General features: G+C 43.8%; 1 protein-coding gene across 5 annotated transcripts in view; it reads left to right on the forward strand.

Annotated features, from left to right (window-relative positions):
• Positions 1-15,801, forward strand: part of LOC110512254 — a 50,376-nt gene extending 34,575 nt beyond the window's left edge. Inside the window, exons 1-8 of one of the 5 annotated variants that reach the window (XM_036972854.1) lie at positions 10,902-11,998; positions 12,128-12,185; positions 12,392-12,539; positions 12,632-12,668; positions 12,911-13,183; positions 13,440-15,067; positions 15,260-15,338; positions 15,582-15,801. In XM_036972854.1, the coding sequence (XP_036828749.1) occupies positions 13,608-14,627 (1,020 nt within the window). In that variant the 5' untranslated portion in view covers positions 10,902-11,998; positions 12,128-12,185; positions 12,392-12,539; ... (1 more) ...; positions 12,911-13,183; positions 13,440-13,607 and the 3' untranslated portion in view covers positions 14,628-15,067; positions 15,260-15,338; positions 15,582-15,801. Of the gene's footprint in view, positions 1-9,716; positions 9,781-10,901; positions 12,540-12,631; positions 12,669-12,910; positions 13,184-13,439; positions 15,068-15,259; positions 15,339-15,581 lie in introns of those variants that run through there. The other 4 variants (XM_036972853.1, XM_036972855.1, XM_036972856.1 and 1 more) reach the window with 4 other exon arrangements.
• The last annotated feature ends 3,795 nt before the right edge of the window (positions 15,802-19,596 follow it).

Consider the following 19,596-nt stretch of genomic DNA (forward strand, 5'->3'; position numbering starts at 1 on the left):
GACTTCCGCAGACGTTGTGACACCCACAGGGTGGGATTTTTCATACATGCAGGATTTTCTTTCCCAATGTACCTCTAAATGTATTCTGCTCAACCCGTATCTCCGTCTCAGACAGATGACAACAAATCCCCAGCCGTGATGCTATCCTGACTGAAGCATTGTCAACACAAATATTGATAATATCTCTCTGACTGGAATAAGGTTCTCATTGGCAAGGCTTTTCTTCGTCAAAGGTAGACATCCATACAATGGTAAAAGAACACCCGGATCCCACTTTCTCTCACATTTGCCACCGTTCAGAGGTAAATCAGGCACTCCTGAGATAAACAGATCATAGGATGCCTGCCCTGTGCCTGAGCAGAAAGATGAAACTGACTCTGAAAGCCCCACCAGCTCTACCCAGTACTGCTTTATCTGCTCTGTCGGAATGCGGGAGACACTGTCAAAGGAGATGAGGATATCAAAACACAATGCTACACTCCAAAGTGCTGCCGTGGGGCCTTCCTGAGCTGAACAAACTAGCTGTAAAACCTCTCGCTTTCACTGGCTTCTAGATCAGAGCGCTTGCATCATTGCTATTTTACAAGAGAATGAGAAATCGACTGAAGGGAAACAGTCAACCATGTTTCTTGTTTGAGAATTTTGACTTCATCTTGCCTAATTCTTAAAAAGTTAGGGATGAAAATGATCTATTACAATAATAAAAAGCTACAACAAACGAACGCACAATTCTGTATTTCATCACGTTCTACCTCTGTCAGACACACACACACAGACACACACACACACACACACACACACACACACACACACACACACACACACACACACAGAGAACAAGAGCAAAAAAGTGTGGTGATTCATCTACTGTCCTTAACACCATGACAGCTCCTGTCCTCTGAGGTCTGCTCAAACTCCTCCTCCCCCAGGTTTAATGGGACCAGCCATTATGACCCTCAGAGGTATCCTCTGTGCTGTGGTTTCTGGTTTTATGTCACGCCACAAAAATCCTTCATGCTTAGCTCTGCATTGACCCACAGTGAAATCCTCCAATCCCTTACACTCATAACTACAATGACCTGTTACTCTGTTCATGTCTGTGATCAGCCTGATCTCATAGACTAGACATAACATAGTAAATGTAAATCCGGGACACTCAAATTAGTATAATATGTTATGTTTGGTATGGTTATATAAGGCAAAAACGAAAGTAGGGTGGTTGGTCAGGGTGGAGGGTTGGGCATACAGTATAACACGGATGTCTAACGATCCAAAGGTTATGATTTTGAATCTCATCACAGACAACTTTAGCTAATTAGCAAACGTTCAACTACTTACTACTGTTTAGCTACTTTGTAACTACTTAGCATGTTAGCTAACCCTTCCCCTAACCCTTATAGCTAACCCTTGCCCTAACTCTAACCTTAACCTTTTAACCTAACTCCTAAACGTAACTCTAACCTTAACCCTAACCCCTAGCCTAACTACCTTTAACCAGGTAATTTGTTTTTGATGGAAGAGGGAGGTGTAGACATGGGATAGATGGTAGAAGAGCAATGATAGACGCTGCCATCGGTTTTCTGAAAAAAAGTGCCAGATTTTTATTTTTAATTTATTTCACCTTTATTTAACCAGGTAGGCTAGTTGAGAACAAGTTCTCATTTACAACTGCGACCTGGCCAAGATAAAGCATAGCAGTGTGAACAGACAACAACACAGAGTTACACATGGAGTAAACAATAAACAAGTCAATAACACAGTAGAAAAAAAAGAAAAAAATAGTCTATATATATTGTGTGCAAAATGCATGAGGAGGTAGGCGAATAATTACAACTTAGCAGATAAACACTGGAGTGATAAATGATCAGATGGTCATGTGCAGGTAGAGATACTGGTGTGCAAAAGAGCAGAAAAGTAAATAAATAAAAACAGTATGGTGATGAGGTAGGTCAATTGGGTGGGCTATATACCGATGGACTGTGTACAGCTGCAGCGATCGGTTAGCTGGTCAGATAGCAGATGTTTAAAGTTGGTGAGGGAAATAAAAGTCTCCAACTTCATCGATTTTTGCAATTCGTTCCAGTCACAGGCAGCAGAGAACTGGAAGGAAAGGCGGCCAAATGAGGTGTTGGCTTTAGGGATGATCAGTGAGATACACCTGCTGGAGCGCGTGCTACGGGTGGGTATTGCCATCGTGACCAGTGAACTGAGATAAGACGGAGCTTTACCTAGCTTGGACTTGTAGATGACCTGGAGCCAGTGGGTCTGGCGACGAATATGTAGCGAGGGCCAGCCGACTAGAGTATACAGGTCGCAGTGGTGGGTGGTATAAGGTGCTTTAGTAAAAAAACGGATGGCACTGTGATAAACTGCATCCAGTTTGCTGAGTAGATTATTGGAAAGCTATTTTGTAGATGACATCGCCGAAGTCGAGGATCGGTAGGATAGTCAGTTTTACTAGGGTAAGTTTGGCGGCGTGAGTGAAGGAGGCTTTGTTGTGGAATAGAAAGCCGACTCTAGATTTGATTTTAGATTGGAGATGTTTGATATGAGTCTGGAAGGAGAGTTTACAATCTAGCCAGACACCTAGGTACTTATAGATGTCCACATATTCTAGGTCGGAACCATCCAGGGTGGTGATGCTAGTCGGGCGTGCGGGTGCAGGCAGAGAACGGTTGAAATGCATGCATTTGGTTTTACTAGCTTTTAAGAGCAGTTGGAGGCCACGGAAGGAGTGTTGTATGGCATTGAAGCTCGTTTGGAGGTTAGATAGCACAGTGTCCAAGGAAGGTCCAGAAGTATACAGAATGGTGTCGTCTGCATAGAGGTGGATCAGGGAATCGCCCGCAGTAAGAGCAACATCATTGATATATACAGAGAAAAGAGTCGGCCCGAGAATTGAGGCCGAGGTTGGAGTAGCCAGGAGGAAGGCATGGCCAGCCGTTGAGAAATGCTTGTTGAAGTTTTCGATTATCATAGATTTATCGGTGGTGACCGTGTTACCTAGCCTCAGTGCAGTGAGCAGCTGGGAGGAGGTGCTCTTGTTCTCCATGGACTTTACAGTGTCCCAGAATTTTTGGAGTCAGAGCTACAGGATGCACATTTCTGCTTGAAAAAGCTAGCCTTTGCTTTCCTGACTGACTGCCTGTATTGGTTCCTGACTAACCTGAACAGTTGCATATCGCGGGGACTATTCGATGCTATTGCAGTCCGCCACAGGATGTTTTTGTGCTGGTCGAGGGCAGTCAGGTCTGGAGTGAACCAAGGGCTATATCTGTTCTTAGTTCTGCATTTTTTGAAAGGAGCATGCTTATCTAAGATGGTGAGGAAGTTACTTTTAAAGAATGACCAGGCATCCTCAACTGACGGGATGAGGTCAATATCCTTCCAGGATACCCGGGCCAGGTCGATTAGAAAGGCCTGCTCGCATAAGTGTTTTTGACTGCGGACCAGTAGCGGATACAGGCAATGAGGCAGTCATCGCTGAGATCCTGATTGAAGACAGCGGAGGTGTATTTGGAGGGCCAGTTGGTCAGGATAACGTCTATGAGGGTGCCCTTGTTTACAGATGTAGGGTTGTACCTGGTGGGTTCCTTGATGATTTGTGTGAGATTGAGGGCATCTAGCTTAGATTGTAGGACTGCCGGGGTGTTAAGCATATCCCAGTTTAGGTCACCTAACAGAACAAACTCTGAAGCTAGATGGGGGGGGGGCGATAAATTCACAAATGGTGTCCAGGGCACAGCTGGGAGCTGAGGGGGGTCGGTAGCAGGCGGCAACAGTGAGAGACTTATTTCTGGAGAGACGGTTCGAACGGTTTGGGTATGGACCTGGAAAGTATGACATTACATTGCAGGCTAACTCCTCCCCCTTTGGCAGTTCTATCTTGACGGAAAATGTTATAGTTGGGTATGGAAATCTCAGAATTTTTGGTGGCCTTCCTAAGCCAGGATTCAGACACGGCAAGGACATCAGGGTTGGCAGTGTGCTAAAGCAGTGAGTAAAACAAACTTAGGGAGAGAGAGAGCGAAGATTGAAACAGCAGGTCCGTGACAAGGCATCTCGTCCGGAGAACACACATTTCTCTTCATGTGATACATGATGTTTGGCTGTGCTGTGCGAAGTGTTATCTTATGGGTTTGGTGATTGTTCTGTGTGAAGCCGTATTCTGCATTGCATCATGGAATGTGATGTGAAATCCCTGGGCCTATGGCTGTTGAAGATACTCCACTGCACTGCTGCTGTGAGCAGGAGTGGGAGAGAAGTCATGCTTTTATTATACTCTTGTTCTGTCACTCCTTCTCCTGCCTCTCCATCTCAAAGGCTGCCAAATATTTTGAAGAGTGGTTAAAGAGGTGGCTGTGTGTACACACACTCAGACTCCAACTCTATGTAGGTTTGTCTTATTCCAGAATACACCAATAATTGTGATCCACACAGTATGGTTCTATGTTTTCCACTCTGTGATTAAAAGTAGTTCTCAGAGTAGAGCTATTTTGAATTGACCAAAGCCCTTCTCCCCCGATTGCTCAGTTTTGCTCAGAGTCTTGGTGGTTCCAAACTTCTTCCGTTTAAGAATGATGGAGGTCATTCTGTGTCCTTGGGGACCTTCAATATTGCAGAAATGTTTTGGTACCCTTCACCAGATCTGTGTCTTGACACAATCATGTCTCTGAGCTCATCTGACAATTCCTTCGACCTCATGGCTTGGTTTTTGCTCTGACATACACTGTCAACTGTTGGACCTTATATTTTCAACATATAGAAAACATCTCAGAGGGTTGATCTAGCTACAGATATTTAATTCTCCTCTATGTGTTTTCCCCTTGATGCTAATAAGCTCTTACCAATCTAACTAAATTAATAGAGAACATCTGGTTATCTGACTGTCTATGCAGCAACTATTGTATTAGAGTCGAGCTCTGGTTATTTTACTTATTTTACTAGACAAGGCAGTTAATAACAAATTCTTATTTACAATGACAGCTTAGGAACAGTGGGTTAACCAACACAAAAACATCCTATGGCGTTCTGCATTAGCATCGAACATCCCCCGTGATATGCAACTGTTCAGGGAAGCTAGAAACCAGGCAGTTAGAAAAGCCAAGGCTAGCTTTTAAAAAAAATACATATATTATTTTTTTACCCCTTTTTCTCCCCAATTTTCATGGTATCCAATTGTTGTAGTAGCTACTATCTTGTCTCATCGCTACAACTCCCGTACGGGCTCGGGAGAGACGAAGGTTGAAAGTCATGCGTCCTCCGATACACAACCCAACCAAGCCGCACTGCTTCTTAACACAGCGCGCATCCAACCCGGAAGCCAGCCGCACCAATGTGTCGGAGGAAACACTGTGAACCTGGCAACCTTGGTTAGCGCGCACTGCGCCCGGCCCGCCACAGGAGTCGCTGGTGCGCGATGAGACAAGGACATCCCTACCGACCAAGCGCTCCCTAACACGGACGACGCTAGGACAATTGTGCGTCGCACCACGGACCTCCCGGTCGCAGCCGGTTACGACAGAGCCTGGGCGCGAACCCAGGGACTCTGATGGCGCTGCAGTACAGCGCCCTTAACCACTGCGCCACCCGGGAGGCCAAAGCTAGCTTTTTCAAGCAGAAATTTGCTTCCTGCAACACCAACTCAAAAAAGTTCTGGGACAATGTAAAGTCCATGGAGAATAAGAACACCTCATCCCAGCTGCCCACTACACTGAAGATAGGAAACACTGTCACCACTGATAAATCCACTATAATTGAGAATTTCAATAAGTATTTTTCTACGGCTGGCCATGCTTTCCACCTGGCTACTCCTACCCCGGTCAACAGCACTGCACCCCCCACAGCAACTCGCCCAAGCCTTCCCCATTTCTCCTTCTCCCAAATCCAGTCAGCCAGTCAGCTGATGTTCTGAAAGAGCTGCAAAATCTGTACCCCTACAAATCAGCCGGGCTAGACAATCTGGACCCTTTCTTTCTAAAATTATCTGCCGAAATTGTTGCCACCCCTATTACTAGCCTTTCTTTCGTGTCGTCTGAGATTCCCAAAGATTGGAAAGCAGCTTCAAAGAGGGGGACAATCTTGACCCATACTACTACAGACCTATATCTATCCTACCCTGCCTTTCTAAGGTCTTCGAAAGCCAAGTCAACAAACAGATTACCGACCATTTCGAATCTCACCATACCTTCTCTGCTATGCAATCTGGTTTCAGAGCTGGTCATGGGTGCACCTCAGCCACGCTCAAGGTCCTAAACGATATCTTAACTGCCATCGATAAGAAACATTACTGTGCAGCCGTATTCATTGATCTGGCCAAGGCTTTCGACTTTGTCAATCACCACATCCTCATCGGCAGACTCGACAGCCTTGGTTTCTCAAATGATTGCCTTGCCTGGTTCACCAACTACTTCTCTGATAGAGTTCAGTGTGTCAAATCGGAGGGTCTACTGTCCGGACCTCTGACAGTCTCTATGGGGGTGCCACAGGGTTCAATTCTTGGACCGACTCTCTTCTCTGCATACATCAATGATGTCGCTCTTGCTGCTGGTGAGTCTCTGATCCACCTCTACGCAGACGACACCATTCTGTATACTTCTGGCCCTTCTTTGGACACTGTGTTAACAACCCTCCAGGCAAGCTTCAATGCCATACAACTCTCCTTCCGTGGCCTCCAATTGCTCTTAAATACAAGTAAAACTAAATGCATGCTCTTTAACCGATCGCTGCCTGCACCTGCCCGCCTGTCCAACATCACTACTCTGGACGGCTCTGACTTAGAATACGTGGACAACTACAAATACCTAGGTGTCTGGTTAGACTGTAAACTCTCCTTCCAGACCTACATAAAACATCTCCAATCCAAAGTTAAATCTAGAATTGGCTTCCTATTTCGCAACAAAGCATCCTTCACTCATGCTGCCAAACATACCCTTGTAAAACTGACCAGCCTACCAATCCTCGACTTCGGCAATGTCATTTACAAAATAGCCTCCAATACCCTACTCAACAAATTGGATGCAGTCTATCACAGTGCAATCCGTTTTGTCACCAAAGCCCCATATACTACCCACCATTGCGACCTGTACGCTCTCATTGGCTGGCCCTCGCTTCATACTCGTCGCCAAACCCACTGGCTCCATGTCATCTACAAGACCCTGCTAGGTAAAGTCCCCCCTTATCTCAGCTCGCTGGTCACCATAGCATCACCCACCTGTAGCACGCGCTCCAGCAGGTATATCTCTCTGGTCACCCCCAAAACCAATTCTTTCTTTGGCCACCTCTCCTTCCAGTTCTCTGCTGCCAATGACTGGGACGAACTACAAAAATCTCTGAAACTGGAAACACTTATCTCCCTCACTAGCTTTAAGCACCAACTGTCAGAGCAGCTCACAGATTACTGCACCTGTACATAGCCCACCTATAATTTAGCCCAATCAACTACCTCTTTCCCTACTGTATTTATTTTATTTATTTATTTAGCTCCTTTGCACCCCATTATTTTTTACTTCTACTTTGCACATTCTTCCACTGCAAATCTACCATTCCAGTGTTTTACTTGCTATATTGTATTTACTTTGCCACCATGGCCTTTTTTTGCCTTTACATCCCTTCTCTCACCTCATTTGCTCACATCGTATATAGACTTGTTTATACTGTATTATTGACTGTATGTTTGTTTTACTCCATGTGTAACTCTGTGTCGTTGTATGTGTCGAACTGCTTTGCTTTATCTTGGCCAGGTCGCAATTGTAAATGAGAACTTGTTCTCAACTTGCCTACCTGGTTAAATAAAGGTGAAATAAAAAAAAATATTTAAAAAATATAGAAAGGATCTCAGAGGGTTGATCTAGCTGCAGATAGCTAATTCTCCTCTATGTGTTTTCCCTTGCTGCTAATAAGCTCTTACCAATCTAACTAAATTAATAGAGAACATCTGGTTATCTGACAGTCTATGCAGCAACTATTGTATTAGAGTCAAGCTGTGGTTATTTGATTTATTTTCCTAGACAAGTCAGTTTAGAACAAATTCTTATTTACAATGACAGCTTAGGAACAGTGGGTTAACTACCTTGTTCAGGAGCAGAACGACATATTTTTACATGGCCAGCTCAGGGATCTGACGCTAGCAACCTTTCGGTTACTGGCCCAATGCTCTAACCACAAGGCTACCTGACGCCCTATGTCCTGCCAACTCAAAAGCTGAACAATAAATGTGTAACCAAGGGGGAACTAGTGCATTTCTCTGAGAAAATCTGCTTCAGTATTATCAATCTTCCAAAACACTTGAAATTCTTGTAAAATCATTGGCATTTATTTGATCAAATAGACTTTGAAAGGTTAGACATGCAGAAATTCCTCTTGTCAAAAGTCTTGCTGTTACAAAAGTAGTTCTTCATGCAGCGTAACAGGTTCCAGGTTCTTCTTGGTGAAGCGCCTGAATGGCTTCATCATTGCTGAAAAGACCCTGACAATCAAGGATCGTTTTTTGACAGGCTGAGATATGGAGGGAGAAACCTCTCCAACTTGAGCTAGAAACACAAGAGAAATGGATGGGGTAAGAGAGAGAGAGAGAGAGAGAGATGTAGTATAGTAACGTTGAAAAATAACAGTGCTATGAGTTTGGTAGGCATTCCTATGTTTCTAACACACACCTAAACAAAACTACAAGCTATAGCAGAGCTCTAAAAATCCTTACCTATGCAATGTCCATCAGTAGAGGGAATCTCAGTCTGGTCTTGGACTGAATGGCAGTCCTTTTTGTTTCCTCTCTTGGAACGCTAACAGAAGAAAGGTAAAGAAAATGGTACAGAGAATAAATACATGGAACACTTCTGAATCTATGGCAACAATTTAGTGGTGAATAAAAAATATTTATTGAATGTATTTGTCTTATCATAGCCACATCAATAACATCAGCACCTAACTGGAACAAAAAACAAATGCTAACTCCCTGCTATACCTTGAAGTTGATCCTGAGTTTGGTCATTGAAAAGCAAAGGAAGCTCCTTCTTGCTTTCTGCTCAGCCCCCCTCTCCATCTCAGCCTGGTCTGATGGGTTTGTTGCAGCAGAAGCTGGTCTTGACGCCTCCTTGCATCCCTGTACCAGCTGCTGGGTCAAGGACTTTACCAGGACTCTGTCAAATGCAGGGTCCTGGGAGGACATAGCTGCTTGCAGGGTGTTATAAGAGCCAAACTCCTCCATGAGGTTTTTATGTACACCTCTGAACACCCTTTGGATGTTCAGGTTCTGGGAATATGCCTGTGTCCTGGAGAATCTAGATGCAGCACAGAACTCAGACAGGACTTGTCTGATGAGTTGCTGAGATGTTTCTGTCAGATCTGCTGCCTGTTGGGAGGGTCCATCTAGGGCTGAGGGTCTGATCTCCGATAGCAACCTTATCACCAGTATGGTGAGAAAACAGATGCCATCATCTTTGCTGGAGTCCATCAAGTACTGCAGTGGGAATGCAGTGGCACTGCTGATGTCTGGGGTGATTAAGAGCTCCCTCAGATGGCCAGAGCTGCTGGGAATACACATATTGGTAATGGCTATAGTGTAAAACACAGAAACCTCATAGAGGTCACCGCATGTGTGGGAGGTGGTACAAAGAAGGTATTAGAGGTATGAATAGTGGAACTAGGGGCTCCATTGTAAACCAAAACAATGATAACTAACCTGAACAACAGTATACAAGGCATATTGACATTTGAGAGAGACATACAGCGAGGCATAAAGTAATCGCAGGTGTTGATTGGGAGAGCTAGCTAAAACAACAGGTGAGACAACAACAGCTAATCAGCTAACACAACAACAGCAGGTAAAATGGCGACGACACACAGAGCCTGAGATCGCGGCTGGCTGGGGCCGACAAATAAAAAATAAATAAACAGAATGGAGTACCGTGATTAATCGACAGTCCAGCAGGCATCAGATATGTAGCCAAGTGATAATAGTGTCCAGAAGGCAGCAGTAGATGGTACAGGGAAGGTGCCATTACGCTAGCACGCGGGCTACACGGCGTTTAAAGTTAAAAGCCCTCCAAAGGAGGCCGGTTGAAGGCACAGCGGATGGAGTATTCGTCGGCAGACCAGTCGTGGTGGTGCGGCGGGGGGCAGGTAGAATTTAGAATGATAGCAGGGAGATGCGCCTGGCTCACGGCTAACTGGTGCTACCTTCGTGGCAGTGGCGTTATCCACTATAGATCCACTATAGCCAATCGGAGGCAGCGATGAACTGGTGCCAAGGTCCATAGTTTACAGCAAGGATCCGGTGGAGTATTGGGCTCTAGCCGTGTATGAGTGGGGTTCGGGAGAACAGCTGAGTAGGCCGGGAGGTGGGCCTCAGGGATAGCTTCGGTACTGGATGCCACGATAAGTGCAAGCTAGCTGTGAGCTAGTTAGCTGCAAGCTGTGATCTAGCAGTGAAGATCAGAAGTAGTGGTCCAGGGATTACGGCAGGAATCCGGCGTTGTTGTGGAGAGGCAGTCTGATACTAGTAGACTGGCGAGTATTATCCAGGCTAAGAACAGGGCTGGTATCTGTGCAGAAGGTAAAAGCCGCTAGCATTGGCTAACTATGACTAAATAGCTTTTAGCTAGTTAGCTTCTGGAGGTTCTTGAATGTGTTCTAAAATAATAAAAAAAATGATAGCGATACCGTATCACATTGGGTGAAGCAGAGTGTTACCTCTTTACTATTAAAGTGTATTGCTCTCTGTTTATGACTGATAATAGGACGTAACACAGGGATGAGGAGAAAACAATCATTTGGATCCTACACAACACGTTGTTGTACCTAAATAATTCCACAAGAGGGCGACATATAAACATTTCTTAAAACCAATTAACCTCTACTGCCTTCAGTCCATGACGTCCCCGACTTACTAAAAGTCTGCGTCTGCAAAAATGCTCTTTTATCATAACTCGACATGAAAGTAGCAAAGCCAAAACAGTCAATGACATGCTTTTCGGGATATACAATTAGCTATGGTGTAAGAAAAGGTAAGTGAAATATAGGGGAAGGTAGAACATGTTTTACAGTAAGTTTAAAGTTGTTATCACCAATTTAGCTCTGATAGGCCTTTGGCAATCCAAGCTTTTGGGATCGTACTCAAGGCTACTTGGTTTAGGCCTGGCTATAGCCTAGGGATACAGTCCAATAATATCTCCTTCTCCTGAAGTGTACACTCTCGTTCGCTTCTTCCTACAAATCTAAAATCATTGGATTGGTGGAGGCATGGGCTAGAGAGGAATATGCTACCAAATAGCACCTTATTCCCTAATGTAGGCCTACTTTTAAGGAATGCACTATAAGGAATAGATCAATCAACTGGCTCACTAAATGGGGTACCGAAATACATCCAAAAGAGGTCGACACGAAATTAGACTAGGTTTATTTCTGTTTTGACCTGCTGAGTCGCAGTGCTTAGTGAACAGATTTCAATGTGGGCCTAGCTGTATCGAAAACGGTTGATGGGGAAAGTGTGTAATCTGATCAATATATTTCCCCCCCAAGATTAATGAGAGAATGGGAATGTGCATAAAGGTCTAACATTCCATGACGTGGTATGAAGTTCTTAATTCGTCAGTGGCTGCAATATTGTCCTCAGTAAACTCAACATGAGTGAAAACAACACAGATAAGGACACGTTTTTCGAGATATAAAAAATACTGTATGCTATTATGGATGAAGAAAAGGTAGGTTAAATGACACTAAATATTTGGGAATGTAACTAAGGAAAACGTCATTTAAGATAACATAGTCTATTGCAAAACAAATGTCTAGTTCTCTCTATTAAGTCAATCACCAGTTTAGCTCTGATATGGCTGTAGCTCTATGATGTCCTTTGCAAGAATCTAATCTGACATTGACATGAAATTCCTATGTCCTTCAGGTAGTACAGAGAGATGATGAAGATCCCCCGAGGGAGTGGAGGGAGGTTGTTGAGGAAGAACCAGTGGCCCAGCTCAAGAAGGAGCCCAAGAAGACAGGAAAGGTAAAATGGCAGGAGTGACAGGGCAACTACTAGACTAGTAACACTCAATTGTCACAATAGCTGCATTGACCTGATGTAACATGTCTATTATTTGTGATCTGGAATCTATTCTATTATATTCTATCCAAGGCGAAGAGGAAAAGTAGTGCCAAGAAGTCAGGGGAGCAGGGCACTGATACGGATCCAGGTCATAGATTTTCCCTCTGTAGTATGTTGGTTCTCTAAACTTGAATATCATAGATAAAGGTCATGTTAGAAACTGGAGTCAGTAAGAAATGTTGCATGGATAGTGTTATTCAATAGTCCTATTGTAGCAATTTTATCGAAGTATTGTATTAAGAGAAAAGCGTCTGACTTATCCTGAATTGTCCTATATGGTAATAACATATTTAGGATTGAGGAATAAACACCCGGACAGAGGATCTGTTATTGAGCTCTTGGAGAAGAATGCTCTTAAGGCTGCACTCGGCCCAGGCAACAAAGATGAGATGGAGGACTGCTACCCAATCCTCATCTCGTTCATGCGCAATCTTACTGATGAGTATGTTAGAACCATGTTTTGCTCTAGCCTCACATATTTTGTGCAGAAGGAAATAAAAAGTAAGTAAAACACATTTATTTTTTCTTTTCTAGGCAATGGCAAGTGATCTATAAAGGATTTAAAAAACCTGTAAGTTTCTCCATCAGCCTTTGACCTTTGATTTGGGAATGTTGTATTGAATCAAGAGAGGAATTAACCATAGTTCTATTCTGCTATTACGTTCATTAATCTGTCATACTTCATCCAACTTTGAATTCAGTCACAGATAAGGAAAACGATGTTGGTGAAATGCATTCTGTTTAATCTAGAATACTTTACATCAGAGTCTCATTGCCAAACCTGCTGTGTTCTGTTTTGTTTGTGCAATGCAGATGACAAAGGAACAGCTTGCAAAATTGTGCAAGACCATTGTCAACTTCATTGCACAGACCACCCTGCAGATCCTGCTGCCGGCCCTGGCCCGCATTCTAGGGGTGACGGGCTTTTATGACAACGCTGACTCACTCAAGAGGGGTGGCAGTGCAAGATCCTTCACTGCCTTTGAGTAGAAAAGACTGGAGCTCATCCAGGAAGTTAAATATTTGGCGAAGTAACTGTGGCGGCAGGGATCTCCGACCAAGGTCTAGCACACCCTCTTCCAAGAGGTACTGTATGTTCCCCATAATGTGTGTGTGTGTGTGTGTGTGTGCGGTTAATCCTAACCCTCAAACTGATGAACAATAATTTCTCCATTTCAATATTTTCCAGCTTTCTAACAGGTATGTTTTGCAATATCTAATGCACACATATAAATTACATTTAGAATACTCAATTATAATGCTTGTTAGATTTGTTAGCACTAAGATATCGATTTTCCAACTTCAGACAGCAATTAACATGCTTTGCTTGTTCATTTTAAAGTTCCCAGACCTCACTGAAAGTCCACCTGGGAATGCCAGAGGACAGTATCATCAGCAGTGTCCAGGAGCAACTGTCAAAATCTGACCAAATGGTGGCTGCAGGACAGCTTTCACAAATAGATAAAGTGGTTGGAACTATGCTGGAGAACATTGAGAAGATAAGCAGCGAATGTGGCGAGGAATTGGTCTATCAAGAGTCACTGCGGTCTTCCTCCTCGTTGTCATTCTCAACTGCCAAATCACAGAAGACAGAGTGGGAATTTGCACTCCCATTCCTTCTGAGTTACCCGAGAGTACTGCTCAGCCCATTGTAAGATGCTCAGTCATTGACATGAGCGAATCTTCTAAGCCAAAAACAATGGTGTGTGATGCCAGAACAAGCATGTTTGCCATAGCCGATACCATCATGAAGAAGGTATATCCAGAGGCAGAAGGGCAGGTTACATCTCACCCTGATCTAACAGATCCAATAGCTAGACTGGAGGAGCTCATATCTCAGGGTAGGATTGGTGCTCTCTCCCGTGATCTCAGTCACCAAGTCAACCGCATAATTTCCGATAGCAACTTGACCCCTCTGGGACTGACAGTGGCGGCTGGAAAGAGTGCATCTGATACCATCCTTTCGAAGCTGAAGAGGAATGACAAGGTGGGGAAGCCCACAACTTACAAGCTGGTTCAGCTGTTTGTAGAGGAGTCTGTTAAGTGCCTCCTGCTTCCTAGTTTTGTGCCCTATTCAACTTCAATGAGTTTGGCTCAGGGGGCCAAGGTGTTGGCTAGAGTGTCTGAAGATAGAATTTCATGCTCTTCTTCTTCTTCATCAGTATTTAGTGACACAGTCAGTCTCTTTACCAAAGTTATGGTAAGCCAGGTCATGTACTCTGTGGATTCTGATGCAGAAAGTAGAGGATCCTCTCCAACTGAATCTCTCCAAACATCTGAACCCACTATATCTGATGTAGGCAATCTATTGAGTGGCAAGTCCTCCCCTCGGCTGTCTCCTTCTGGCACCATTATGGCAACAAGCGAGACCTCCAATGCAGCACAAATCTTGAAGGCCAACATTGATGGAGAGGAAGTGGATACCACCAGTCATTCTGGTGTAGCTCAAAACATTGTCAGGGACGATATGTCAACCAGCCCAGACATGGTCAAAGATGTCACACTTCCAACCCCATCCTCTGCGTGTTAGTAATGAGAATTCTAACAGAAATCCAAACCCCAGCAGAAGATTACCCAGTTGACGTCACACGCAAGTCACAAGACCTGATCCCTAAAGTTATGGAGGTCTTCTGTGCATGGTCAGGCTGCTCTGAGACACAAGCCTATCCAGAGAACTTGAGGATTCATAAAGTCTACAGAGTCGTCTATAAAAATCTGTTGGAGGAGTTTGGCTCGGAGAAAATCCTCCAACAGGCCGTGTCGACTCAGGACTCTTCATTTGATAGGATTCTTGTCAAGTCTTTGAGTGAAGCGCTTCTCCACAGATGTAATGAGGCATTGAGGGCAGCCTCAAGAACATCAGTCAAAACCACCGGGCCTAAGGCTCTTCCACTGGCTGAGGATGTGAGGGCTAGCAGCGGGAAACTATCTTTTCTACAAAGGCTGGTCAGGCTGACAAGCAACTTAAAGGTACAGCAAACATATTTAAATGAACAGTTGTGAGTAAACAATGCTATTTAGTGTAAAAATATAAAACCATCCGTTCATTCCAAAACCAATCATAAATGTTGTTGTGCTGGTGTGGTAGGTGTGATTGTTATCATCATGAGGTTGGTCAGCTGTGACATTTTTTAAAACATGTTTTTCTCTTTAAATACTTAGCTATTCAAGAAGGGGAACAAGAAGGATTCCCACCGCTCTGAATCAGAACAAGTACAGACCACTGCTGAAGATGGCATGCGTAAGTTCACACAACAGGACAACAGTCTGTTTGAGAGATTGGTGTACAAATAAATGCCATTTCAAAATAACCTTACAAAGGTTATATACGCAATCAGTAGTCATCTCTTATGTAAAAGTAATTATATTCTCCAAAACTCAAGCTGTTGGTTCTCATTTTATCAGTGTCAGTTATGTTGAGTTGTAACATACATTACATCATTTCTAAATTAAAGTGCATGTCAACTCTCTCTCTCTTCTGTAGTGCCCAGCATAGTGCCACATGCTGCCATGTCTGCACTGCCAAAGGATCTCCCCGCCAGCTCCCAACAGGAGACGCCTCACAAACGTCCACTTCTCGTCAGGATGTTTTCTGCCATCTACAAAGGCCTGTTCAAGCCCTTCAAACAGTCCTTAAAGACCAAGTAACTTCAGACAATTTATTAAACGTCATTTATTGCAATAAATTGGCCTTTGTCTTCTTATGTGCTCCCGTTAACAGACCAGATTACAATACTGGTCTTTTAAATGTTATCAGTGATAGCAACATTAACTATAGTGGTGTGTGTATAGCCCTTCTACACAGTCTGACTCTTCTGACACTGTGTGACATGCCCTCTGATCCAGTGATCTAGGATCTTCTGAGTGGCTTTAGGCCTGAATCTCTGCCCTCCGGCCCAAATAAAGGTTTTCTCTTCTGATATATCTGCCACTGTCAGCAGCCAGCAGGGGAAAACAGACAGCGCTGTTGAGAGCTTTCTTTTCTCCCTCATGACTAAAACACTGAGAAAGGCTTTTATCTATTGCAGCATATTCCATCTTTTGATTTAACCTATTATACGGTAGAAGTACCCATTATTTCCCAACGGTTATATCACAGGAAATGTGTTATAAAAAGTAAACTTACAGTGCATCCGGAAAGTATTCAGACCACTTGACTTTTTCCACATTGTTACGTTACAGCCTTATTCTAAAAATGATACAAATATTTTTTCCTCTCATTAAGCTACACAAAACACCTCATGACAAAGCGAAAAGTGTAGAACATTTTAGCAAATTTATTAAGAATAAAAACAGAATTACCTTATATAAATAATTATTGAGACCCTTTGCTATGAGACTCGAAATTGATCTCAGGTGCATCCTGTTTCCATTGATCATCCTTGAGATGTTTCTACAACTTGTTTGGAGTCCTGTGGTAAATTCAATTGATTGGACATGATTTGGAAAGAAACACAGACCTGGGGGAAGGGTATGAGAAACAATATTCTCTGATCTGATGATACCGAGATTGAACTCTTTGGCCTGAATCAGGATCCTGGGAAAGATGAACGGAGCAAAGTACAGAGATCCTTGATGAAAACCTGCTCCAGAGGTTCACCTTCCAACAGGACAACGACCCTAAGCACACAGCCAAGACAATGCAGGAGTGGATTCGGGACAAGTCTCTGAATCTCCATGAATGGCTCAGCCAGAGCCCGGACCTGAACCCAATCGAACATCTCTGGAGAGACCTGAAAAAACTGCAGCGACTCTCCCCATCCAATCCGACAGAACATGAGAGGATCTGCAGAGAAAAATGGGAGAAACTCCCCAAATACAGGTGTACCAAGCTTGTAGCGTCATACCCAAGAAGACTCGAGGCTGTAATCGCTGCCAATGGTGCTTCAACAAAGTACTGAGTAAAGGGTCTGAATATTTGTAAATGTGATATCATTATTTTATTTTTAGTACATAGGTTTTTGATAAAAAAAATAATAGAACAGTTTTTGCTTTCTTATTATGGGTTATTATCTGTAGAGAGGGGGGGGGGGGGGGGGGGGGACGATTGAATCAATTTTAGAATAAGCCTGTAACGTAACAATGTGGAAAAGGTCAACGGGTCTGAATACTTTCCGAATGCACTTTATGTAATGAAAATATTAGCTGGTTGCCACTATAGATAGCTAGGTTATCCAGTGCAGTGGTAATACTGCCTGCCTTGGGAGATAACGTAGGATGCGTGCTTATCCGGGTGCCAGAGACACAATCACAAGCTTTCTTCAGACTACATAGCTCAAACTTACAACGTAAAGATATGATTATCACTACATAGGTTTTTTTTAACAAGAAGGGTGTTTTCCATATCTACCAACTATGAAATTACAGACATCATAAACGGTAAGCATGAGAATAATATCATCAAGGCGGACAGGGACAATGTATGAATACACAAAACATTATTCAAATGGACATTCCCCAAATGAGCTATGCACCAGCCCATAGCCACAGGATATCTATGGAGTAACAATATATTCATCAATTTTAAAAAAGGCATGAATATTGTTTTTCTGCTTTTCTGATCTTAAACCTCCCCCTGGATGTTGGTCCAGGTTTCCTCCAGGGGAGACCTTCTGAAACAGTCGCGAAGGAAACAGCCGACAGTTACAGTACTGTGTTGAAGATAGATGATGACACTCTTAAAAGACAGGTCATTCCTTTACATGGAGCAGTTCCTTAAACCAGGTTAGATTCAACACAGCCACCTCAAACTGGACTCCACCACTCCTTCATAACGCTGGATCTCTTCATAATGCTGCTCCTCAGTCACTGAGTGCATTTACACTGATGAGATGTCCTGCTTAGCCTAGCTGAAAGGGGAGCTCTAACTAGTCCTGTGGGCACCTAGCTGCTGCCCCCGCCAGGCTTGGACTGGGTCTTGCCCCTCATAGCCCCTTCGCGAGCCTGGCCCTTGGCTGGCTGCTGCTGTACTGGGGACTCTGCTGCAGCGGAAACTGGGGCCTGTTGGGCCGGGCTGTGAGGAGGGGTGGTCTGTATCTGAAGCGAGGCAGCTGCAGTCACCACCTGCTGCTGGAGGAGCTTCTGCTGAACCACCTAGGCTGTGCCTGCTGGAATCATCTGGACCTGGGGATGTAGTCTGGGTCAGGGCAACCGTCAGGGGCTGGATCTGTTACGAGACAGGATGAGGGTCACATTAAATCATACAGAAGACAACATGTTATAAAGTGTAAGTTGATCACTCGTGGTTGTAATCTGTTGATCACTCGTGGTTGTAATCTGTTGGCACCGTCCCTAGGTGTCACTTCTGTAGCAGTATTGTTAAGAGTGTATGATTGTTTTTTAAAATTTTAACTTTAGGCAAGTCAGTTAAGAACAAATTCTTATTTACAACGACAGCCATAGGAACAGTGGGTTAATTGCCTTGTTCAAGGGCAGAACGACAGATTTTTACCTTGTCAGCTCGGGGATTTGATCTGGCAACCTCTTGGTTACTGGCCCAATGCTCTAACCACGAGGCTACCTGCAGCCCCACATACATACATACATACATACATACATTGTATGTATGTATGTATGTATGTATGTATGTTATGTATGTATGTATGTATGTATGTATGTATGTATGTATGTATGTATGTATGTTATGTATGTATGTATGTATGGTGGAAAATAAGAATTTGGTCAATAACAAAAGTTTATCTCAATACTTTGTTATATACCCTTTGTTGGCAATGACAGAGGTCAAACGTTTTCTGTAAGTCTTCACAAGGTTTTCACACACTGTTGCTGGTATTTTGGCCCATTCCTCCATGCAGATCTCCTCTAGAGCAGTGATGTTTTGGGGCTGTTGCTGGGCAACACAGACTTTCAACTCCCTCCAAAGATTTTCTATGGGGTTGAGATCTGGAGACTTCAGGACCTTGAAATGATTCTTACGAAGCCACTCCTTTGTTGCCCGGGCGGTGTGTTTGGGATCATTGTCATACTGAAAGACCCAGCCACGTTTCATCTTCAATGCCCTTGCTGATGGAAGGAGGTTTTCACTCAAAATCTCACGATACATGGCCCCATTCATTCTTTCCTTTACACGGAGCAGTCGTCCTGGTCCCTTTGCAGAAAAACAGCCCCAAAGCATGCTGTTTCCACCCCCATGCTTCACAGTAGGTATGGTGTTCTTTGGATGCAACTCAGCATTCTTTGTTCTTCGAGTTTTTACCAAAAAGTTATATTTTGGTTTCATCTGACCATGACATTCTCCCAATCTTCTTCTGAATCATCCAAATGCTCTCTAGCAAACTTCAGACGGGCCTGGACATGTACTGGTTTAAGCAGGGGGACACGTCTGGCACTGCAGGATTTGAGTCCCTGGCGGCGTAGTGTGTTACTGATGGTAGGCTTTGTGTGTGTGTGTGTGTGTGTGTGTATGTATGTCCTCTCACTGTCAACTGCAATTATTTTCAGGAAACGTAACACTTGTAAATATTTGTACGAACATAAGA

The sequence above is a fragment of the Oncorhynchus mykiss genome, unplaced genomic scaffold (assembly GCF_013265735.2).
Source record: "Oncorhynchus mykiss isolate Arlee unplaced genomic scaffold, USDA_OmykA_1.1 un_scaffold_195, whole genome shotgun sequence".
Classification (NCBI taxonomy): Eukaryota; Metazoa; Chordata; class Actinopteri; order Salmoniformes; family Salmonidae; genus Oncorhynchus; species Oncorhynchus mykiss.